Here is a 24,815-nt window from a genome sequence, read left to right as displayed (position 1 = left end):
CTCTCTCTCTCTCTCTCTCTCTCTCTCTCTCTCTCTCTCTCTCACGGCGGGGTTAGAGGAGGCTGAGGTTTATAATACTGTGTGTTCTGCTGAGGACAGGGAACACGCTGAACTCTGGGGGGGGGGGGGTCATTGTTTTGTCTCATTGCACTCGGAGCTGTCGACCTTGCAAACAATGAGACTAAATATTCGAGTTTATCTCCTTTCTCTCAGCACTGTCACATCGCACGAGGAGAGTGTTTTGACGAGGCAGCAACATTGGCATGTTTACCAAAAAATGTTGCAGCGGCAGGACTTTGTTTATGTTTGGACCTCACTGTCTTTTTTTTTTTTAGCTGCAGAAATGTGAGGAGTGGTGAGGCCTACAGGTGGATGCTGAGGGGGTGGAGGGGGGAGGGGGGAGGGGGGGGGGTGAAGGTCAGAGTGGGCAATGACGGAGCAGAGAGGGAGAGAGCGGAAATCTTGCAGCTTAAATCGGCCGCCAATGGGAAGGAGGTGTCGTCAGGTGATTTGTTGAGAACGACGCAGCTCTTGTTGTCTGTCTGAACCAGCTCGCGGCTTCATCGCCTCGTTTTGTAGACTTGAAAACAATCAGTCAATCAAACGTTTGTAACAAAACACAGATTGACCTCGTTGTTTTGTGATATAAGATTACATAACCATCCAACCAGACGGGATAAAACTGCTCAGTGACCATCGAGTCTTCAGGAGCTGTGGCGTGGAATAAAACGCTTTAATGAATAATTATATTTCATAAATGTATCTGTGTGTTTACACATGTTTGCATGAATTCACTGCTGTTGTTGTAGGTCATACCATCGCTATGGCAACGCCTCTTACATCTTCAGCAGAGTAGTCAAACCTCTGAATCTTGAGGTGTGGACTTTTTGAACACTGACTGCTATTTAGGGATTCTCCATGTTCTTATGCTACCTCGTAAATATCTGTCAGTCGTGCTTTTCTCTCACACACGTGCTCCTATATTTTCCTCATGAGGTCAATTTGTGTACGTGGGAAACAAATGAACCAACCTGAGGTGTAATCCCTGAAAGTATTTAGTTAATTCTTTGGACTGGCTGAGACCCATGAGTGTGTTTTTCCATCGTGTGTTTGTGTGTTTGTTGTTTCTCCTAGTGTTTAATCTCACCTCCTCTTGGACCTGGTGCAGCAGTCTAATCCCGGCCGGGTGCATCTCTCTCTCTCTCTCTCTCTCTCTCTCTCTCTCTCTCTCTCTCTCTCTCTCTCTCTCTCTCTCTCTCTCTCTCTCTCAGCAGATGGAGAGTCTCTCGCGTGGCCTAGATACGTCCGCCTAAAACCAAGACTGTGAAATCGGTGACATGTCTTGGAGATGATTAGTTTTGGCGGAGACGGGAGAAGACAAGACGTATTGGTGTTAAACAAACACAAAGTGCAGATAGAAATGGCCTCTCATAGCCTATACGAGCTAACAGAGGAAATGAGGGCTCGCTCGGGGCCCGTTGTTTCATAACGGCTGAGGGTCGTCCCACTGAGCACTTTATTTCTGGGGGTGAGAGCAGAGGAGCGGGACGCAGACAAACAGCTCTCCATCTGGTAATTAGAGGAGGAATAACGATATCCTTTGTGCAGAAGCTATTCAGGGAACGGAGAGAGAGCGAGGACAAAGCGGGCCCTCGCTGCTCTCTCTGTGTACCCTTGTTGTCGCTCTCATTTATCAGGGTTGGGTCAGTGCCTGCGCTCCAGCCTCAGGCCGGCCCTCAGCTGGCACACAGCGTCGGCCAAGCATCCCCCGTCAGCTCGCTAACTGACAGACATTCATTTCCGCCTGTTAGACTTTTCTTTTCATTTGTTGTTCCACTGGCCTATTTCTCCATCTCTGTAACAATCTGCATGAAGTTTGAAGAAACCAAAGGTGAGAGGAAGGTGTAAAAAAAAAACAACCTCTTCATTAAAACAGAGGATGAAATTTAGGTTGTGTACTCGTGTGACTCCCCAACAGAGAGTAATGTCACCCTGGGGTGCAGCCTACTTCTGGAGCTGCCCGCGGCGCTCTACATAACATTTTAATGAAAGAATAAACTGTTCCTGAGTTTGAGTCACAAATGTGTTTTGTGGAGAGAGTTTATAATTACTAAAGGTCCGACAAAGAGAAGTGGAAGGGGTGAGATAGAAACTGTTCAATAGGAAAGAATCGGCAAAGGAAGAAAAATGTTAAAATACTAAAATTAAAAACTTTGATTCAACTGTTCTAATTTCTAATAGTGTTGAAGTGAACCAGACCAAGACATACCAAAGACCAGAGTGCTCCAAGACTGATGCAGGGAGACATTTAGGGATCCAGACCAAGACCGACCAACACTAATGTCCAATTTAAAGCTAAACTGTTGAAATCTCCCGCTAACGTTAGATCTGTGCTGAAATTCTGGTTTTAAGCTCCATATGAATGTGTGTGTTTTGTGACCTTATGACCCGGAAGTTAGATGAACATCAGAAAGAGGGCGGGAGAAAACACTCACTCAGCATTTAAAGGCTTTCTATGTGATGTTTTGATCCAGCAGATGTCGCCCTTGAGCACCAGCATGAAACCAAAACAACTGGCGCTGCATTGTTGTGTTAGCATGCTAATGCTAGCGATCTTTATTATGCTGGTATCTTCACACTGCATGTAAATTTACCTGAAATGAGCGTGATCTAGAAACACAGTTAAGCAGTGAGTACAGTATGTTATTCTTCTTTTCTCTAGTCCCTCAATTAAACAACTTTTATACACGAGGGGAGGAGTCAGCCGGCCGTCCTGGCGATGTAAACAAAGTGAAGATAGGACTCTGAAAACTCTGAAAACATCACAGACAGTGGGACTCGGGTGTTACACCCATTGTAGACAGTCATGACTCACAGAGTTATTTTCAGAGGAGATACTGGATTTCTACATTTAAGTGTGAAGAATCACATTTAAAGACTTTAACAAAGTAACACTTGATTCTTTTACATTATGAAACATTGTTGTATTTTATTTCATAAGAAACGAGAGAGAAGCTTTGCAGTGATCTCGTTAGTTTTCTAATCTTCACAGTGTTTAAAAAAAGAAAAGGAAACATGGACTTTTTAATGACTAATAGTTTCAACTGCAGCGAGTGTGAGATCTGCTCTCAAAGAAAGGTCGAGCTCAGTGACCTTCTCGTTGACTCTAAATGTCATGGGCCAAACACCAAAATATGTGTTACTCATCAACTAATCTTTATGTCCAAGAAGAAATGGTTCAAATGTCGGCAGCGGCCCGGGGGCTTCCAGTTTGGACTGGGAAATGATTTTATGTTTGAATTTTAAAGAGATGTTTCCCCCTCTGGACAGAAACCAAAATGTGTGCTCCATCCTGTTTTAATAAGAAATGTCAGGATAGGATACATGTCAAGATCCTGAGCCTCACGGTGCGATTGTACCACAAAGGTTTTATCATTTTTTGAAGGCATGAGTTAAATTCAGTTTATAAATAAAAATAATTCTGTTTTTTCAATTCTCTGACAAAAAAAATTAAAATACCCCTTATGACGTATTTGTCTACATTAAAAAAAAGATTTTTTAATTTTATTTTGAGGTTCTGTAGTTTCTAAACGACACAGACATGAGAATCTCTGTTATAAACCTCGTCCAGGTTTTGATCATATTCAGGATATGTGGTTTATTGCACATGCACACAGAGAAACCTGGAGGGGGGGTTGGAGGTGTGTCTCTGGAGGAGAGCGGAGGCTTCAGTATGGAGGAGGCGTGGCCTAAACAGCAGTTTGTTTTGGTTTCATGCTGGAGCTCAAGGGCGACACCTACTGGATCAAGAAGCCTCACATTCTTCCTTTAAGAAGAACAGATTAAAACCAAGATACTCAAGTCCATGTAAACAAGAGGAGATCACAGCGCCATCTGCTGGTCAAAGAGGTGTATTGCTATATTCATTTTTGTCGAATCTATTTAAATTGTCCATATTTAAATTCAAAATGTAATTGCATTGAGAGGTATCCTCACTTCCCTTCTTTAAGTCTTTATTTGATTCCTGACTGACTCTGACCTTTGACCTCCACCACAGGTCATCATTTCAGAAGAGAAATCTGCACACTGAAAATGTTTTTATCATTTATTCAAAGACAGAATTTTGATCGAGTCATTTGAATATATTTATATCTTTCTATCATTCAAGTATAAAAAGAGTATTCACTTTAATCCACTCTCACGCGAATACAGAGACATAAAAAAAAACATCCAAACAAAGTATTAAAAATTCTTAATCTCAGAGCTTTAGAATATATTACATTTCTATTCTAATACAATGAGAGGTCGTGTTCAGTAATAGCATCGTTGTCCTCTGTTGTTGAGCTGCAAGCAGCTTCCCAGAGATCCTGAGGTGAATGAGGAAGTCCCAGTGCTCCATCTTGTGGTGAAATGGAAGTACTGCATGTAAGGTTTTGATGTCCAGTACCGAGACTGTCTTTGACATGTCATATAGTTTTCTCACTGGAGGTTTGTCAGTGAAGCTGAGATGAGTGACCCAAAGAGGTTCAGCTCTTTTGTCCGATGTTGAGAGGAGAGGTTGAGTCCTGATCTCTGAGGAGGGGGTGGAGGGGGGATGGGGGTCGGTTGTTGCTAGTTGCCATTTGCTCTGCATCTCCGCTCTTGGATGTTTTTGCCGAAGTTCATAGCCAGGGTAGCAACGGCATAGGTGGACAAGACCACGATGGTGCTCCCCACAAACTGTGACGAGGCTCCTCGCTTTGCCGTGAACCTCCAGCCCTGCCTCTGGTACTGAGCGTCTGCTGCCCCGGCTGTGTGCGTGATCGGCTCCATGCCTTCGAGCAGCTCTTTTTAGTAGCTCCTCCGAGTGTCTCTGAGATCGGCGTCAGGGCTCCTGTGAGTCTGTCAGGACGGATGGTGTCTCAGAACACCGAGCTACCTCCTCCTCTTTATCTACTCCTCCACCCTGTTTGAACGCGTCAAATCCTCAGACTCAGCAGGGTGCCAGAGTGCGTCAACAACACCTGTGGGACAGATTTAGGTGTCCTGTCTGCAGTGTGAACTGTACAGATGGCGGTCAATAATAGAGTGAGCAGAAGTTCAGTGTGACCCTGCTTTTATTTCAGGACCAAGGTCAGCACCAGATCAAGACCAGAACCCTGATAACAAACACACTATCCATTAAAGCTATTAAATAGTTAAAATGCATTAAAGATATCAAAGTAGGGACTCATTAAAGGAGCAGTATGTAACTCTGACCCCTAGTGTTTAAAATGGTACTGCAGTCTAAATTCTAAACATCATAGAAAGCTGTCTCCCCCCCCCCCTCCTCCTCTCTAGAGTGGATGCTCACTCAGGTCACCATGTGGTGGACTCTGAAGCTTCAGTGTTTATCCAGCTCTGCATGGGTCTGTAAACCTTTCTGTGTTCTAACCTCTCTCCATTTTTCAAAAGCATCTCCAATATTGATCCTAGTTTGAGCACGTTTCTGCTCGTGGAGCTTATTAGAAACATGCAGAGGCTTTTTAGGTCGGGTACAATCACTTCTATCTGAACCACTTCTCTTGACCGCTTCCATCGCTGCAACACCTGTTGACCTGATAACTGCTCTCATATCTGACAAACCGAGGGGCGTCCAAAACGGCTGTTCACCTTTTAGGTCTGTGTAAAACTACTCAGACTTTTAAATGTGTTCAGGTTTCCACGAGAGATGCAACTTATTTATGAGCTTGAAATCCCAAATCGAGGCCGAGTGTGTGAGACGGGATCAGACTGAGTGTTGTCCTCTGTGGTTAAAATATGTGTGTGTGTGTGTGTGTGTGTTTGTTTGGCGGTTTGTCATGACAGGCGCCCGCACAGACTCTTGTTTGTATTAAAAGTACAAACTCTGCAGCCTCAGATGGATGGCAGAACAACGTCCAAACAATCTGCAGTGTTTGTCTCATCAGTCTCTTTCTGAAATGTCACGCTGAGCGAGCACCTTCCCGGACTGTCCTCGCTTTGTTTTCACTTCCTCTGTTCTCTCATCTCTCTGTGCTGCATCTCGTCTCTTAATCAATGCTCGTGTTGGTATCAGGACTCAAGGCCGCCCATAAGGGGGGAAAGGTCTCTGGGGTCCTGACACATGGAACAATGACCACCTTTTATTTGACACGTAAATACTCACCATAACTTCTTATTTTTTATATTATACGCTCACTCTGTTTCTAGATGTGTTGACCCTGTGGTGTGTGTGTGTGTGTGTGTGTGTGTGTGTGTGTGTGTGTGTGTGTGTGTGTGTGTGTGTGTGTGTGTGTGTGTGTGTGTGTGTGTGTGTGTGTGTGTGTGTGTGTGTGTGTGTGTGTGTGTGTGTCCAATGATCCTCTTATGGCGCCCCATTTGTGTGATGCAGCTCAGTGGAAGGTTTATGGACGTCCTGCTGGGTCGGGCCTCTTGGCTGCCAGCAGGAGAGGCACCTCTAAGATTTAAAAAAAAAAAAATGAGACACTTAGGACAGCAAGATTACCCACAATGCCCAGCTTCGGCTGTCTGGTCTTTAAACTGCTGACGTCAGCCTGTCGGTGTAATTAAAGTCTGGGGTGCAAAAAGAGGACGGAGGGATCAGAGGGGTGTTAAGGAAGGAATAAAGAACGAGGTGGAGACATTGTTAAAAGGAAAAAAAAAAAAAGATATAAGCAATGCTCGTCCATCTTTCCTCATCTCCTCTTCTTTCATTTGAAGGGAATAAGGACACAAACCTTCAGCACCAGAGTCAGTCACCTTAGTTTAACGAGGCTGCAGTAAACGTGTGTTTCATTTTGCCCTTTTTGTGACCCTGTGGTCGTTTTTACAGATTAAGATGAGCTCACTCTCATTCATCAGATGAAGGGAATGACACGCGGTGAGAAAACAGACCAAACGTTGCTCCTGCATCCTCCTAACCTCACAAATTAGATGAGGATGTTCTCAGAAGGAATCAAATCAAGCACAAATTAAATGAAGCAGGAGGGAAAATATTGATAAATGGACTGCAGTACCCGTTTTAAACACTGGGTGTCAGCGTTACATATTGGTCCTTTAAGAATCTCAGTCTGAGATGTATCAGATATTTTTGCAGTGTGCATGTTTGCATATTTTATACATTTGCAAAGTCCAAATACTCACACCCTGCAAGCTCACAGAGGATTCAGAAAAAGAGATTTGACTCAGATTTTGTTGTTGGACACAAAAAGCCTCATTGCTCCCTTTCAGAAAAGCTCAATGTCCTCCTCAGACGGTGTAACAATGTGGAAACGATTAAAAATATTGGAAGCATGACAACTCGATCGTCATTTAGCGACATGAACACAGGCAGCAGAATAAAATGATGCTAATGTGTTATTGAGGAAGGATGTCCAACGAAGCTACAAATATCAAAGGTTTACAATATTACAGGTCAGCTACGTATAAATAAACTACAATGTTTTAGCAATAAATACATTTTATCTATTTATTCATATTTATAGTTGAGTAAGGTTTTTAAAATCATGTCGTCATCCTGTACTTTGTGCTGATGATAGCTTCACTGATGGCTGGCAGAGCTGACTGAGCTGCTGCAGCTGGAAGAGAGAGAGCTGTGACCCGGAAAGCATCACTGTTCCCATCTGCTCAGTGTGTGTGTGTGTGTGTGTGTGTGTGTGTGTGTGTGTGTGTGTGTGTGTGTGTGTGTGTGTGTGTGTGTGTGTGTGTGTGTGTGTGTGTGTGTGTGTGTGTGTGTGTGTGTGTGTGTGTGTGTGTGTGTGTGTGTGTGTGTGTGTGTGTGTGTTAAAGCCATGTGGGTCATTGCCTCCTCAGAAACATGGGACTGGAGAAAAATAGTCAAAACCCAAAAAATTGGATAAACCAAATTAAATAAATTATCATTATTTCAAAGTTCAAATGAATCTTTATTGTCCCCACAGGGTCATTGGAGAAATTGCAGCTGTTTTCTTGTTTTTTATTACAGAAACATATGCAATCAAACTTCTGCACATCGTCTTAATTGCACAATTCGGTTGCCAACATTTCGCTACAGAAGCTTTGGGAACGTGTTTTTACAATTTAGAGATTGCTCATGGCAGCTTAACAGGAGATATGTTTTTTTTCTTATTTAAATGATTAGGTACTTTGCAAGACTACTGTATCGATCATTTAGATAATGGAGATTTGTCATTTTTAACATTTGGTATCGTATACCTTATGAGCTGTAAGATTTCAAAATCGATTGGAAAGATGCTGATTGTGATGGAAACAGCTGAAAAGGTAAAAAATCAATCAACCTGAATCTGTGTGGGGTGACACCAGGAGTGACCTCTTCTGCATCTGACTAGTCATGGGAGTCAGGAAGACGGAGGGGAACGTTTCTTCCGAGGGCGGTGTAACGGGGACGCTCTGTCCTTGAGTAGCATCAGCTCTCGTTCCAGACAAAACTGAGCAGCTGTTAGTTTCCAAACTCAAAGTGATTACCAAATCCTTATGTAAGAGGATATTAAAGCAGCGTCCCCTCTGCGTTCAGCCGCCGCTCGGCACCAGCACTTCATTCTGCAGTGACCACAAAGACGACGACATCATGAGGCTCAGTGAAGTGTTCCTCTGCAGACAGAACCTCCACCTGTGTGCGGCTTCTTACAGTCTGCTCTGTTAAACCCGAGCTGGAGCACAAATCAATAACCTCTCCTGCCTGCTTTGTGTCCAGCGGCTCCACTGCGACAGACTCATCGCTCGTGACTTTGAGCTAAAAAAAAGGGCCTGTGTCTGTCTGTGTGACAGAGTTTACAGAGTTCAGTACAAAGCAGAACCTGCAGTGTTTAGACCATGGGGCTCTCTGACAGCTTCATTTCATCTCACAAATAAACAGCCTGCCTCTGCTTACTGCGGCTCTCTCTGACCAGATATCTGCTTCTCTGAACACATTCTGCCACCGTTAGAGAAAATCAGATTTCACTGTTTAGACATTTTTAACATCTTGTCTTGTTATCGATCTGTCTGACTGTCTATTTGTCGGTCTAAGTCTGGCTACATGTTAGGCAATTTTAGGCCCGATTTGAGGCTTTTCACAGATGCAAATTTGAGGCAAGTAAAACACGGCTCTGCTGTGGCTCTTGAGAACACCAAGGATCACAATTCACAACATTTTGCCTCCAAAGATCTCTGCACATAATTTATCAGCAGCATTTATTTAAATGTTGAATATTTGAAGTCTTGAGTAAGTGGACAGCCTGAGAAACAGACCTACATCGACACCTGAAGGAGCCACAGGCCCCCCCTGCTCTCTAGAGTGGATGCTCACTCAGGTCACCATGTGGTGGACTCTGAAGCTTCAGTGTTTATCCAGCTCTGCATGGGTCTGTAAACCTTTCTGTGTTCTAACCTCTCTCCATTTTTCAAAAGCATCTCCAATATTGATCCTAGTTTGAGCACGTTTCTGCTCGTGGAGCTTATTAGAAACATGCAGAGGCTTTTTAGGTCGGGTACAATCACTTCTATCTGAACCACTTCTCTTGACCGCTTCCATCGCTGCAACACCTGTTGACCTGATAACTGCTCTCATATCTGACAAACCGAGGGGCGTCCAAAACGGTCATTCACCTTCAATGGTATCACCTTAAAAAAATGAGTGCATCACCTGCATACAATTAAATCTTTATAAAATATTGAATGTAGAATACTAACGCTGCTTAAAGAGAAAAAGTTGGATGGAAATAGATTCAGAAGTCTGTCTTATAAATATGTTGCAGACAGCCTTTTATTTACAAAACAAACAAAGCATTAGTCAGTGATTTGAACTCAGACCAGCAGCATCCCTGCAGATTTCCTGCCTGTTTCCGTTCAGATGGGTCAGCGTGGGCAGAGTTTGGATGCCGTCCTGCTGAAGATCTCCCTCGCCGCGCCTGGCACCGATGTGGGCAGCTCGGACCATATGTTACATAAAAACTGTGGGAAAGTCCTAATCCCCAGAAAACCATTATGCAATGACTCTTCCATCCATTTGATTTGATAGTAGGCCCCATGAAAAACATCATGTTATACACTCTCTATATGACATTTGCATTACAGTATGAAACATCACTGTCCATGTTGCTGAATGTTGCCAAAAGTCTAGAATCACAGACTGTAAATATGAATGTTTGACCCTGAGTGTCGTCACCCGTCTGTTCCTGCAGGGGGCGCTGGAGTCCCATCGATGGCGGTCTCCATGCTGGAAATGCTGTCTCAGTCTAACTTTCAGTCAACCTAACGACAGGCTGAGAGCTGGAGCTGAGGCGGGTTTTAAACCTCCTGACAAACCGTTACACCGCGCCCACCTGTCAATCAGGTCAGCTACACGCCTTATTGTGAATAACTCTTATCCTTCATCAAATCAAAACTGATGAGTCATCAAAACATTCACCCCCCGTACAGTGTGTGTCCATCCAGACATGAGCTAATCACACCTATTTGGTTTTTAGAACCAGGCTGTAAACATGTTCATCTCTGCTGTAAAAACAGGCTTTTTAGAATGGGTGTGTATGTGACTTCCTGTGCTTCTGCAGCCAGCCTCTAGTGGACACTCCAGGATTTTACACTTCAGCATCAGCTTCATTTTTCTACAGATCAGAAAAATCTCTTTTTTTTAAGGGGGACCTGGACAAGAAGAGTCGCAACACACTTTCATCCTCAAAAACACTCAAACAGTGCAGATTTCATAATGAGTCTAATCATAATAAAATCATCAGCTAAAACAGTTGCATACAAAAAGACTCTCCTCTAAGGATTTAAAAACATTCAGACAGCTTTTAAAATCAGACTGCAGTTAAATGTTTACCCGGTTCATTTGATTATGTTGACTGTAACAAAGCAGCAGAAACAGCTCTGATGTGTTAGAAACATCCTGTGAAGTCTCTCCTGGATCAGGGTCGGGTGTTTCTTCATTCACGTGAGGAGGGGAGGAGGGGCGAGAGGGAATCCCATGAAGGGGTTACAAATATCGCGTTGCTGCTGTCTGTCGCCCCGTCCAGCGTCAGAGGTCTAAGAGAGCGACGTTTGGATGGATGAAACGAAACGGAGCTTCAACTTTCGGTACATCCTTTCCTTCCTGTTTTAAAAAAGAGGGGTGATAGGAAAGGCTCTCGCTCTCCTCTCTGGCATGCACGGTGACGTTTAGGGGACCGGACAGGCTGCTCCGCGGAGGATCGGGCGGTGATGTCAGCCCCACCGAGGAGCTCCGGGATGAAGCGCTGCTCAACTGCTGAGCAATAGAGTGTGAAAGAATCGCTGAGCTTTAAACACGTTGTCCTTTAAAAAAAAAAAAAAAAAATCAAAGGTGAGAAGGAGTTCACGTTTCATGGTTGAGAGTCTTCTTGTGACCAAAAAAAAGCAGAAGAACTTGGGTTTGCAAAGCGTCTCGTCTTTTCTACATGGACTGTGTTTTTGCTGTGACAGATCGGGCCTCCTGCCGCTCGGCTGGACAGCAGCAGAGCGCACAAACCTCTGGCAGAATGTCAAGGATGCTGGGAGAAGGAGCGCAGCCCGCAGAGACAGCAGCATGACTGGCAGCTCCGAGGCGCAGGACACAGGTCAGAAGAGGAGCTGAGGGAACCTTTGGGCTGTTTTTAATAAAAGTCATGGGACTGGAGCTGCTTGAAATTTGTCCATTCTCCTCGGCTCGTTCTTCGACGTGACACCGGACTCTCTCTCTCTCTGTTTGCGCCCGGACGCTGCTGCTGCTGTTGTGCAGATCGGATGTGGATGCTGTCCTGCCGGGTCTGATCACGGATCATTAAGGGGGGACAACAGATTGATTATCAAGGGGAAACCCCCGCCAGGATCCCCTTCATTACGCCATGGATGACTCGGGGATAATACGGCGCCGGAGGCTGCAGGTGAGCCCTCAGCATGTCATCTTTTCTCTGACATCTTTTTACTATTCCACCCCTCTAAGACATGCATCATCTCCTTAAACCACAGCCTCATCTGTAATGGCTCTATCTCTTAGATATCAACATGCAATATGGACCCATAGTGGATTCTTATGGCAGCAGCCTATCCATACCCCCCATGCATTTCATCAATATTTGCCCAGTGAAGCTGCGGCTCAAAAGCTGATTTAACATCAGTGAAATAATGTTCTACATCTTTTTCTCTGTTAGCTCTTAAACTGCTTCTTTATGTGAATGCAACCACCAAGAATACAAGAATGTAACACCTTTCTTTGGTGCAGAATGTGGACTTATTCCTGGTTTTTCTTTTATTGTTGATTCATTAGATAAACAAGTCCTTTATTATTGGATCATTAAATGATAAGAGTAGAAAACAGAAAACATTGAGAAAGGGCCATCGAATTTACCAAAATCCAAAGGGGATGTTTTCAGGCAGCTGATTGTGTTTCTTGTATAGTCCAAAAAAAAAAAAAAATCGACCTTTGGAAAATGGAAGCGCTCCACTTGGGAGCCCATTTTTGCTCATTATAGTTTACCCAGGAACAATAGAAGAACCCAGGTGTTGCGCTCTGATTGCAGTATCACTGTCTGTAGTCTAATTATGATGCTTTAATCAACGACCCCCCAAAGCTCTACCAGATACTCTCATTTGTGTTCCCCACAGGGTGTCTCAGGGGCTGAGTGCATTGCACCAGAATGACCCCAAAATATCTATATATATATTTTGCAGTATTCTGTAACTTAGCAGTTGTGTATTTGTTTTTACTTCTGTTGTTTATTTAGCTTGATTACACGGGCAGACATCTAGACAGGTGTGTGTTTTTTTATACCGGGGCTTGAAAGACAGAATACGTCATCAACCTTTGGACGAATGAACCACAAACACCTCATTGAAATGTTAAAGGTCACATATTCTGTAAAAATCCACTTCACCATGTGTCCCTCTGTCTGTCTACAAACCCCCAATGATGAGAAAAGTTCATCCTCTCTGTCTTCTGCCTGCTCCACTTTTCAGAAAATGTGTGCTCAAACAGATTTTCCCTTCATGATATCACAAAGGGCAGTAGCCCCTCCCCCAGGTGGGTGACACTCCCACAGCTAGGTGTTTGTTCTGCCCTCTGAGTCTGCCTTCTCACCGTAAACAATAGGACATGGAGCGAGAAAGACAGAGACACCCAAGTCCTTCCAGAGAGGGGGCATGGTCAGACACAGCTCATTTACATATTTAAAGGTACAGACACAGAAACAGCCTGTTCTGAGCAGGGCTGAAATAGAGGGGTTTATAGGCATGATCAAATACAGGATCAGAGTGGATTTAGAACAAGAAACTTCACACGCATGTTTAGAGGAGCTCTGAGACTTATTTACACTGAAGAGGAGGAGGATGATATGTGACCTTTAATAACATAGGTCATCAAAAAGCTGGATAAATCAGCTACATTAATACAGAGCACCTGAGCAGGAGGTGACGGAGCTCTCAGGTGTGAATGTGGGGACATAATCACAAACTGAAAGACAATGTGCAAAAACAGGACCGAGCTTTTACAAAGACTGCAAATATATTGGGTATCTATGTCTTCTATTTTGGTTTCTGTGGAATCAGAACATTTAAAGTTATAATTTATTTCCTGTTATAATCTCATTTTATTATTCTGGTGTTGTAACAAACAACCCTCATGGATGCTCCACCCTCTCTCTATTAATTTCTCACTCATGCATACAAGTAAGCAAGTCCAAACGACTGTGTGCATCCATTACGGAGCAGCTTGCTAAACCACGGGTTGTACACCCCCACCCCCACGCGTACCCGACTTCCTCCCCCCTCCGTCTTTGTGTGACTCAGTCGAGTGTGCTGAGCAGCCTCCTGTGGGCTGCTGTGCATGTGAGTGTGTGTGCATTAATTGTGATTCACATTTTTCTTACATATAGAAGTGATTCAGTGAGTATCCTGGTTTTCATCAGGTTTTTAAGACTCTCGTTTTTGTGTTTGTGCATTTAAACATTTATATCCTGATTTCAGAAACCAGGATAAGCCCTTATCCCGGTTTCGAGAAACCCCATTATTCTACCTGGAGAAAAAAACAGGATACTGTGGCATGTATACACCTTCCCCCCTCTGACAGCTGCTATCTTCCTGCGGCCTCAGCAAAGTGACGTATCAGCAAAATAAACTCTTTAGTTAGCTCGTAGCTTCACATTGTTGTGTCAGCATGCTAATGTTAGCGCTCTTTAGTTAGCTCGTAGCTTCACATTTCATGTAAACTGACACAGAATGAGCGTGATCTAAAAACTCTTACTAACATCCAAATAATCAGTGAGTATGTTCTTCTTCTTCTCTCTAGTTCTTGACTAAAACAGCTTTTATACACAAGGGGAGGAGCCGGCCGTCCCGTCCATGTAAACACGGCTCTGACAACAACACAGCCAGCGGGACTCGAGCTTCTCCCTCATTGTAGACAGTCATGACTCAGAGACACATTTACACAGGACAGACTGGATCTCAGCTCTCAACATTTTGCCTTTAAGTAAAAACAACATGTTTCATACTCCCTTAGCAATGCTAAAACAGCAGCTAATGTTAGCTTTCAGTCTCTAACTAGCTTAAATCAGACTCCTGTGAAGAGAATGAGCTGAAACTGTTATCATGAAAGTGTTACACAGTTTACAAAAACAAGGTGAAATTCCTTGCAAATGTCAAATTAGCTAGGAAGTTGTTGAACGCTAGCATTAGCTTGTCTTAAGTTAGCGAAGGAGTTATAACACATCCTGTTTTACTTTGAAATAAGTCCTGATAATCAGGCCGGCCTCCAGGTGTTCATCAGGTTTTTAATGTAAAAGATAATCAAACAGTTTCCATTAGATTCTGATTCTAATAAAGATTTGTGTCTTTATATTACTGACAAACCTCACCGCAGCAGTTTCACACAATGACAACATTTCAGCTTCTAACCGTCTCCATCAGAGAGAACAGGCCGCCGTGTGACTGTGGGGAATATATTACCAAAAAATATAAATATATAAACGTGTCAGTGAGTGTTTTAAACTGCACGTCTAAGCCGCTCACAGACAAATTGACTCCCATTACAGTGAAAAGAGAGATAGGGGAGCGGAAAGAGGGTATAAAGGAATGAGCCGAGGATTAGCAGCGAGGTGTGCTGATGGTTTCATGTCTCATCATCCTCGCCACGCAGTCCGCCCGCTCTGCCGCTGTGATGTATGACGGGAGCTGAGAGGGAATTAATCATCATGGAGTCGGACTCACAAAGTCATGGATGGAGGCACGGCCGGCTGTGTGTGTGTGTGTGTGTGTGTGTGTGTGTGTGTGTGTCACTGTGTGTGTCACTGTGTGTGTGTGAGACAGTGTGTGCAGACTTATAGTTCAAGCTGGGATACATTTTTAAACTTCCATATGATTCTAGTGAACATTATTTATTCCTTTTTTGATTCCAAGGCAACAAAAGTAGAAATCCTAGGCAGCCAATAACGGCTTATCTCTTGTTTCTGCAGGTAAACTTCTGCACACTTTCTCTAAATTGCACAAAAATTCTGACAAAGTTAAAGTACCAAAACGATGCCAAAATTTTGTGCAACATCAACAGTGCTTTCTCTCTCTCTCTCTCTCTCTCTCTCTCTCTCTCTCTCTCGTGCAGCAGCTTTAATGAACATGACTGAACATTTGTAGTTTTTCTTTAAAGTTGTGATGCATTCATGAGCTCCTCGGATGGTCCCAGTTTCCAAGTTGTGAAGTCCTTCTGACTTCAGTGGACTTCAACATGTGTCGAGTCTTTCTGTTTCCAGTTATATTTGAGCAAAAAGCTGATGTGCAAAACGTGAATTAACCAAAAGTATTTTAACATTAACAAACATCTTTTTATTAATGTTATGTTGGGCACCAGATTCCGTCCCAAGTTTCTGAGTTGTTGTTCCGACTTGAGCAGGCATCCATGAGCGTTTTCCAACTCTGAGACACATTTTTCCGATGTGTCTCACTGCATGAATACAGAGAAACATACTCTCCTGGTTCTGTTTGATGGGGACGCTAAGCTTGCAGAAATCGCTCTTAAAAACAACAAATCTTCAGAGGTAGTTTATTTAAATCTAAATACTTATATTGTGGGGCAGAAATCAAATAAATATCGGACATAATATGAGCAAGGAGACGGACAAAAAGGGGAATAATTTGAGTTAATAAACGAGAGAAATGAGTGACAACCATCCCTACTCAGAATGAAATAAAGAGGAGAGAAAACTGGGGCGAGAATACCACAGAAGAAGAAATTAAGGAGGAGAGACTTTGAACTACAACATTATTATCCAAGTATATTTTGTAATTATAACAATAGTTCAGTAGGAGTTAAAGGCATATTAACTCTGTTCCATGTCGACTTTTAAACCTTGTGTGTGTCTCTCTCTCTCTCTCTCTCTCTGTCTCTCTCTCTGTCTCTCTCTCTGTCTCTCTCTCTGTCTCTCTCTCTCTGTCTCTCTCTGTCTCTCTCTCTCTCTCTCTCTGTCTCTCTCTGTCTCTCTGTCTCTCTCTCTGTCTCTCTTTCTCTCTGTCTCTCTCTCTCTGTCTCTCTCTCTGTCTCTCTCTGTCTCTCTCTCTCTCTCTCTCTCTCTCTCTCTCTCTCTGACACACTCTAAAACATTCACAATCTCGCAGCACCATATGGTGACACACCCTACCCCCCCTGCAGTGAGGGTCAGGGGTCGCACCCATGATGCTTCGCTTCGACATGACTAACATGATGAGGCCCTGCCGCTCTTTGTGACGCTGCATTTAGCTCTGAGGTGCATCAACGTGCAGCCTTATCTCGTGCACATCATAGAAAGACAATACTCACACATGATGGTCATTTTATGAGCTACGATTAGTTTGACTTAAAGGCCAGAGCCAATCAAAGCTCAATTATTTCTACTGTAGATTACTGTATAATCCTGCTTTGGTGGGCTGTGATTGGTTGACACTCTGCACCATCATTGGCTGTTGACTGAAAATCTGCTTTCAAAGCTTTCTGCCTGGAAAGAAACAATATCGTTATTTGTTTAACTTCATGTTTTTATGTTTTCTCCTTCAGTCATTTTTAACGTAGGCGTGACATCCTTACATTATAAAATAAAATAAATGGCTGACACTCGCGCTCCATCCCCGACCATCAGCCCCTCTTCCATCCGTCAAACACAGACAGGTCGGTCCGTCACTCGTGCAGACGATGACAGGTCCGGTCTCCGTCTCACACTGATTGATTCCCCTTTTGTTCGTCTCCGGCCTCTGCTGCTCGCCACCATTTCTCTTGTCCACAAAATGATTGGAGCGTCCGGCGTTCCCCCACAGAGCAGCAGTCTGCTGTTCAGGAGAGCAGCTCATTTAAATCCATTTCATTATTACAGGAGCTTTTAGCGCAGACAAGATGGCTCGAAGGACACAAGAGGAAAAGAGCTTTTAAATGTAGGAAACAGGAGGTGTTAGACTTTAGGGTCTAAGCTGTGGGGAGAGGTATGAATTAAAAATATTTACAGATTGAAAACTGAATGAAAACAGAACACAAATATGTTACTGTTGACCTGTCAGCTGATATTTTTTTTAATTACTTTTTATTGTCATCATGTCTTAACATACAGTACACATATTTTATATTCAACATAAGGATGACAGTATTTTACATTTTTATAAGTGGTGTGGTGTCAAAAAGGTCGTGTCCCCCCAGTGATGTGGAAATACTAAAAAATAACACTTACAATACAGAAACATGATTTACAGTTTGTTTAAAGTAGATTGAAGTAAAAACTGAGGTATAGCTTGGATCTGTGTTACATAAATTCATTAAAAAAATGTCCTTTTCTCTACAATATTTAACATCTTTAGGAAGGGCAAACAAACAAATTAGTTATATAAAATGAAAGAATACAATTACATTTAAAGAAAGAGAAGAAGAGTCAAAGGAGAAAGAAGAGAGAAAGAAAACAGAAAAGCAGCTGCTCTTTCTAAAGGTGAAATGAGACATTTAAAGGCGCAGCGACCTTGTTATTTTCTGTTATTGTGACTATAGGGAGACGCGGCGGTCGCTCACCTACGGTGCACCAAATGGGACAGAATAGCGTGCAAATAATGCAATCAGAAAACATAATGCATGACTTTCAGACCTTAATTTCATCGCTATTAACGTGTGAGTTCTGAAAGCTCTCTTTTTTTGATCACCCCAGTCTTGGAGGAGTACTCAGCTAAGTGTCCGTCTATACCTACGAACGTCTTTGTGTCAGGATCCTTACAGAGAGAAGGAGAAAATGGTATCCGAGCATCTCTATAGAAATGATTGACATACATATTGTTTACATTTCTTCAAGGACTGAAGAGAAATGCAAATACATGCTCAACCCTTCGCCTGGTTCCCCAGAGTTTAAAGCCAAAGCTGCATAAAAAGAGCAGCCGCTCTCTGTCAGAGAGACGAGTAAATATTGTGTGGAATCGTGTTGCTTTCTAATCTGTGATCGCTGAGCATGTCATGTCTGTGACGGAGCCCGCCGTCTGTTGTCATCCCTCACCACCTCCAGACTTCATTAGCAGGACCCGCAGAGCATTAAAAGCTCTAAACCCGGCTCTAACCCGTCAGCTCCCCCTTTTTCTTCTTTTTTTAAACAATCCTTGTGCACGCTGCGACTTGGCGGTTGAAGCCGTGCATTGTGCAATAAAGCGAGGCGTTCTGACACCATAATTATACCACAGGAGACTTAAGTCACAAGGAGTCCTGGCTGCAGAGTGTTTTGGGTCGGAGCTGGAAAACATGACAGAGATCCATTGTACTTCTTCATCCCGTGGAAGAAGTGGGACTGTGAGTCACAGTTTATGCAGCGAACAAGCAGGCTGGTGTGTTAGTCTCCTGATGCACAGAGAATGTTTCTCTGGGTTGGAAGCTGTTGTAACCTCGTACGTCTGTTTTCCTAAGTGGAAGCTGTTCAAATATCAAGTATGTGACTAATAACTATAATTTACCACTGGCTGTAAGATCACATCATCATGGGGGGATTTCTGAAAGTGAAAAATGTCAGCCAGGAATTTTCCTCCAACTGGTGGAGAAAAGGATCATGGTTAGTCCGTCATAAAAGGGACATTTTGCATTTTTATCAGACACACCCTTGCACTGGTTTACATCCTATCTTTCTGGCCGCACTTAGATCGTCCCAGCCATTTTGAGTTACTATCGCTGTTCCTCAGGGTTCTGTCCTGGGCCCCCTTTCTGTTCATCATCTCTCTACTTCCTCTTGGCCGTATCTTCTGTGAATTAAACATCCATCCCGGACAACACCCAGCCCACCTCCTCCCTCCCGCCTCCTTCCCTGTCTGATTCTCCTGCAACTTACTCAAATTAAACAACAAGGTTCTCCTCATCGGCACCAAATCCACTTTTTCAAAACTTGACAGTTTCCGCTCAGTATTGATCTCTCCTCAGTTTCTCCCTTCCCTAGGTCAAGGGTCTGAGCATCATCCTGGACAGCACACCATCATTCCAAGCTCACATCAATAATGTCACCCGGTCCGCTTATTTCTATCTATACAACATTAATCGCCTCGGCCCGTCCCTCACACCCAACAGTACCGCCATCCTCGTCAACACCCTGGTTACATCCTGCATTGATTACAGCAGCTCCCTTCTCCTCGGTCTCCCTCTCAAGTCCATCCAGAAGCTTCAACTGCCGCTCACATCGTCTCCAGAACGCCCTCCTTTAATCACTCTGAGGTCTTCTCTCAGGTCCTGACCACCGGACCACCATGGGGTCCAGAGCCTTCACCCGCTCTGCCCCCTGACTCAAGAACTCCCTCGCACCAGACAGCCGTAATCTCTCCATTTTCCAATCTCAAACACATCTTTTTAATCATTGTGATCATTATGTCAGACCGTCTGAGTTTATTTAACATAAAACCTGGAGCACAGCAGTAAAACATCCTAACAGCAGTCCTGCTCTTAAACGTGAGCATGGCGTCGGAGGAGGATGGCGACGGCATATTAACATGGTGAAATTGAGTTGTCACTTTCTGACCTTTTTGCAAATGAAAGTTCAGGATTATGAAGAGAAATTCATCCGATATGTCGGTGACAATGACTGGGTAATCATTTAATGGTTTTTATTGTGGGTGTTAATAAAAGCTGTGCCACACAAGGATTTAATAAAAAGCCGCAGCAGGACCGGGATCAATTATCTACAGTCCTGCAGATTTACTTCACAGTTTAGTGTTGTTTTTTTACTTAAAGCGTCATATTAAAGGTTCCTACTTATTACTTCAGGCCCCAGCAGAGGACTGCTTTGATTAATGTGCCAACTGGTTCTTTTATTGTCTAGACATCCCCAAACATGAAAGAGCTCCACAGAGAGACATCACACAGGCAGTGAGCAGACGTCTCCACGTCTGGATTCAGATAATAAACAGCTCTGTCTGTTCTCTTTAATAAAATATTTTCATAATTCAGCCGATTTGAGGTACTCGCACAGTGGCCTCCTTCCTTATTTCCTTCTGCTTCAGATAAGATGCTCAGTCCTGTTTAATGTCTTTGATGTTTAAATCAATCAGAATCAGACAAATCAGGATTATTTGACCATTTCCCTGCTGTTTATTTGTCAGGGAGAATACATGTAGGCATTGTTACATTTAATCCAATTGCAACCGCTGATCTGTAAGATATGTAGTGATTCAGACATTAAGGAAACATGCAGCAGCCAGTATGTCCTCCTTCTAACTTTAGATTCTGCTCCTGAATGCTCTGGATTTGTTTGGACCAGAGAAGGTAGGCGCTTTTAAGGCCGTTTTGGACGCCCCTCGGTTTGTCAGATATGAGAGCAGTTATCAGGTCAACAGGTGTTGCAGCGATGGAAGCGGTCAAGAGAAGTGGTTCAGATAGAAGTGATTGTACCCGACCTAAAAAGCCTCTGCATGTTTCTAATAAGCTCCACGAGCAGAAACGTGCCATGTCCAGCTCGGTTCTCTGTGTCTTTTAACTGGAGACAACGGTTATTTGCTGCATCTGTGACCCCGCTTCAGGTTCAGTGATTGTCTCTTTAGCAGCTTAAAAACGTCCCTAACAGTGGTCAGTAATCGAGGCTTGTTAGTTAAGGTTAACCCTCCTCATCATGAAGCCTCCGTAATGCCTCGGGCTCTTGTTAACCATCTTCTCCGTGTGTGTGACAGCTCGGGGTCGATGACCTGATCGATGGAGGACAAAGTGAAGAGAGATCAATAGGGTGAACATTCAGTCGTCCTTGTGAAGACGGATTTATCTCTGTTAGCGTGTAAACCCTGGAGACATGCAGGCCAATCGCTGCGTAACACGAGGAACCTCGTCTGTCTGTCTGCAGGAGTTTCTTTCAAGTTTTGGAAATCAAAAACAAGAAATTGTCTATTATTGGGTTGCTACTTGTACTTCTATGTTTTGACCGTGGTCGTCTCCTCTGGAGGTTGCTGACATAGACTTCTCCTCATGGGGACCAGAAACACTTTGACCTCTCTGCTGCAGGGAGCTCTGTCTCTGTAAAAAAGGCAGCCTCACTGTAAAAGGTATTTCATGCTGCTGTATTCCCTCCCCCTCCCCCCCCCCCCCCCGTTCACTCACACACATAGAAAATCTTTATGTGAAGGTTAACCTGATAATTGGCTCGTGTGTGGTGTGGAGGCGGTCGATGCTAAGCTAACAGCAGCGTAACAACATTACCCTGCAGGCGCTGGGAGAGGGCGTGAAGCAGCTAATGCATTAATTACATCTGCTACTATACGCTGTGTGACGGCTCACACCTGAGGCACACACCTCCACACCTCTCCCCCCTTTGTTTACACCCTCCCTCCCTCTCTCTCTGTGTGCAGGTTTTTGTAAAGAGCTAGGTTGTGCTCACATGAGATCTGGCTCTGCTCACACTGTTTTCATGCGGTGCAGGGAGTGTTTGCTGCGGCTTCAGTCCAATGTTCACTGTCCATCTGGGCCCGAGAGAGAGAGGGGGGGGGGGGTGATGTGTCAAAGCATTTTTAATTTTTTTTTGGCTGACTGGTTTGAAAATGTTTCTTTACTCTGTGAACGTTTAAATTAGATTTTTTCTGTACCTGATCTCTTTGTTTGTCTTTTTTTCTGTCTTTCTTCTAGAAGGATCTGCCCCTGCCTCGCAAGAACAGCAGGTGAGTGTTACCTCCGTTCATCCCTTCCTCTCTCCCTCTCTACCTCGCCTCCATCTCCACTTTTTCTCTCCTCCCTCACTCCGTCTTTTCTCTCCTCTCTCTCTCTCGCTCTGTCTTTTCTCTCCTCTCTCTCTCTGTCTCTCTCTCTGTCTTCTCTCTACCTCTCTCTCTCTCTCTGTCTTCTCTCTACCTCCTCCCTCTCTCTCTCTCTCTCTGTCTTCTCTCTACCTCTCTCTCTCTCTCTCTGTCTTCTCTCCCCTCTCTCTCTCTCTCTCTGTCTTTTCTCTCCTCCCTCTCTCTCTCTCTCTCACTCTGTCTTTTCTCCCCTCTCTCTCCCTCTCTCTCTCTCACACTCTGTCTTTTCTCTCCTCTCTCTCTCTCTCTCTGTCTTCTCTCTCCCTCTCTCTCCTCTCTCTCTCTCTCTCTGTCTTCTCTCCCCTCTCTCTCTCTCTCTCTGTCTTTTCTCTCCTCCCTCTCTCTCTCTCTCTGTCTTCTCTCCCCTCTCTCTCTCTCTCTCTGTCTTTTCTCTCCTCCTCTCTCTCTCTCACTCTGTCTTTTCTCCCCTCTCTCTCCCTCTCTCTCTCTCTCACACTCTGTCTTTTCTCTCCTCTCTCTCTCTCTGTCTTTTCTCCCCTCTCTCTCCCTCTCTCTCTCTCCACTCTGTCTTTTCTCTCCTCCCTCTCTCTCTCTCTCTCTCTCTCTGTCTCTCTCCTCTCTCGGACAAAACTGAAGAAAAACAATAACACACACAGAGCAGCTGCTGAGCGTGATGATTAGCAGGGTGTGTTTTTAAAGCTCTGAGGACGTTGGAGAGGAGCTGTTTGTGTTTGTGAGGGGTGTGTTGTCCTCGTCTTGATTGAGGAGGAGATGTCAGAGGGATGCTGGGAGTCTGTCCGAGTCTGATTAAGACCAGCCTGGACGTTTAATTCCGTCCATGCTGCTGAAATCCATTCTGCCTTTTTCCAGTCATCCTCTCCCTCCCTCCTGCTAATGCTCGGTTGTTGTTTACCTCTTTCTTTTCTGCACTCGTCTCCACCCCTCTCAAACCTGTCTCTCATGTAAACACTTAGAATCTGTCTTACTAATGGTTTTGAAAAATGAAGCTGATGCTGAAGTGTAAAATCCTGCAGTTCCTCAAGTGTCCACTAGAGGCTGGCTGCAGAAGCACAGGAAGTCACATACACACCCATTCTAAAAAGCCTGTTTTTACAGCAGAGATGAACATGTTTACAGCCTGGTTCAAAAAACCAAATAGGTGTGATTAGCTCATGTCTGGATGGACACACACTGTACGGGGGGTGAATGTTTTGATGACTCATCAGTTTTGATTTGATGAAGGATAAGAGTTATTCACAATAAGGCGTGTAGCTGACCTGATTGACAGGTGGGCGCGGTGTAACGGTTTGTCAGGAGGTTTAAAACCCGCCTCAGCTCCAGCTCTCAGCCTGTCGTTAGGTGACTGAAAGTTAGACTGAGACAGCATTTCCAGCATGGAGACCGCCATCGATGGGACTCCAGCGCCCCCCTGCAGGAACAGACGGGTGACGACACTCAGGCTTCGTTTAGTCATAGTTTCAGTCTGTGGTTCTAACTTCAGTCGTGTCATTGTTTGGTTACCATGGAGATGTACGATGCATCTACGAGCTGTAGAGCGTAACGTCCAAATTAACCAAAATATTGTGGCAGATATGATGTATCCACTACCCGTGACCAATCAGTGAAAAGCATCTTGTAATGTTTCCTGGTCACCTCTCAACAGACTGACGGCTGAAAATAACTTCTGTTAACTGTCCTAAACGGCGAGCAGGTCTTTGTGCTCTGTGTGTGTTTGTGTCAGTCGGCCCCTGCCCTCAGTCAAACAGACCTGCTGCATCATGCTGCATGCTGCTACACCCACAACACAGACAGACAACAGACCTTTAAACTGCTGCTGAAGACACATTTAATAAGTCCAAGCATAAGAGACGAATAGATCTTCAGCAAGAAAGTAAATGATGATTATTTATTGACATTTGAAGCTTTGCTTTAAGAAATCTATCTGCACTTCTTCCCTCTCTGCAGCACGTATAGATCACTATAAAGAGAGCGTCAGATTAAAGATCTGCAGTGACTTAATAAGGCTCTTTAATGTGCTTCATTATGACCATAATGGCTCCACTGAGTAAGAGTGTGTGTGTGTGTGTGGTGTGTGTGTGTGTGTGTGTGTGTGTGTGTCTGTCTGTCTGTCGTGTGTGTGTGTGTGTGTCTGTGTGTGTGTGTGTGTCTGTGTGTGTGTTGTGTGTGTGTGTGTCTGTCTGTCTGTCTGTGTGTGTGTGTGTGTGTGTGTGTGTGTGTGTGTGTGTCTCTCTGCAGTCCGTCTCCTCCCTCCCCTTGTGTCCTGTCTCCCTGCACCATCCGTCTTCTTTGTGCAGCCTCCTCGTCCTCATCCTCACTCATCACGGCTAATCAAACATGAAATGAAGCCGCAGACAATCTTTCGTTTCTATAAGAGCCACTTCCTCTCTCCCTCTCTATCTCTGAGTCTTTCTCCTTCACAGTTCTCTGTGATTTTCTCCATGTTAAAGGAGCAGTATGTAACTCTGACCCCTAGTGTTTAAAGATGGGTACTGCAGTCTGAATTCTAAACATCATAGAGAGCTGTCCCCCCCCCCCTCCCCCCTCCTCTCTAGAGTGGATGCTCACTCAGGTCACCATGTGGTGGACTCTGAAGCTTCAGTGTTTATCCAGCTCTGCATGGGTCTGTAAACCTTTCTGTGTTCTACACCCTC

The 24,815-nt window shown here is 44.2% G+C and overlaps 1 protein-coding gene across 1 annotated transcript in view; it reads left to right on the top strand.

The window, feature by feature from the left end:
• Positions 1-10,519: 10,519 nt before the first annotated feature.
• LOC110004733 (microtubule-associated serine/threonine-protein kinase 1) overlaps positions 10,520-24,815 on the top strand; it is a 42,923-nt gene continuing 28,627 nt past the window's right edge. Inside the window, 2 exon segments of the mRNA XM_065964762.1 lie at positions 10,520-11,837; positions 22,016-22,047. Of these exon segments, the coding sequence (XP_065820834.1) occupies positions 11,799-11,837; positions 22,016-22,047 (71 nt within the window). The 5' untranslated portion in view covers positions 10,520-11,798.

The sequence above is a fragment of the Labrus bergylta genome, chromosome 16 (genome assembly GCF_963930695.1).
Source record: "Labrus bergylta chromosome 16, fLabBer1.1, whole genome shotgun sequence".
In the NCBI taxonomy this organism is placed as follows: domain Eukaryota; kingdom Metazoa; phylum Chordata; class Actinopteri; order Labriformes; family Labridae; genus Labrus; species Labrus bergylta.
Note: the sequence above shows the minus strand (reverse complement) of the source record. Positions and strands in the feature narration are given on the sequence as shown.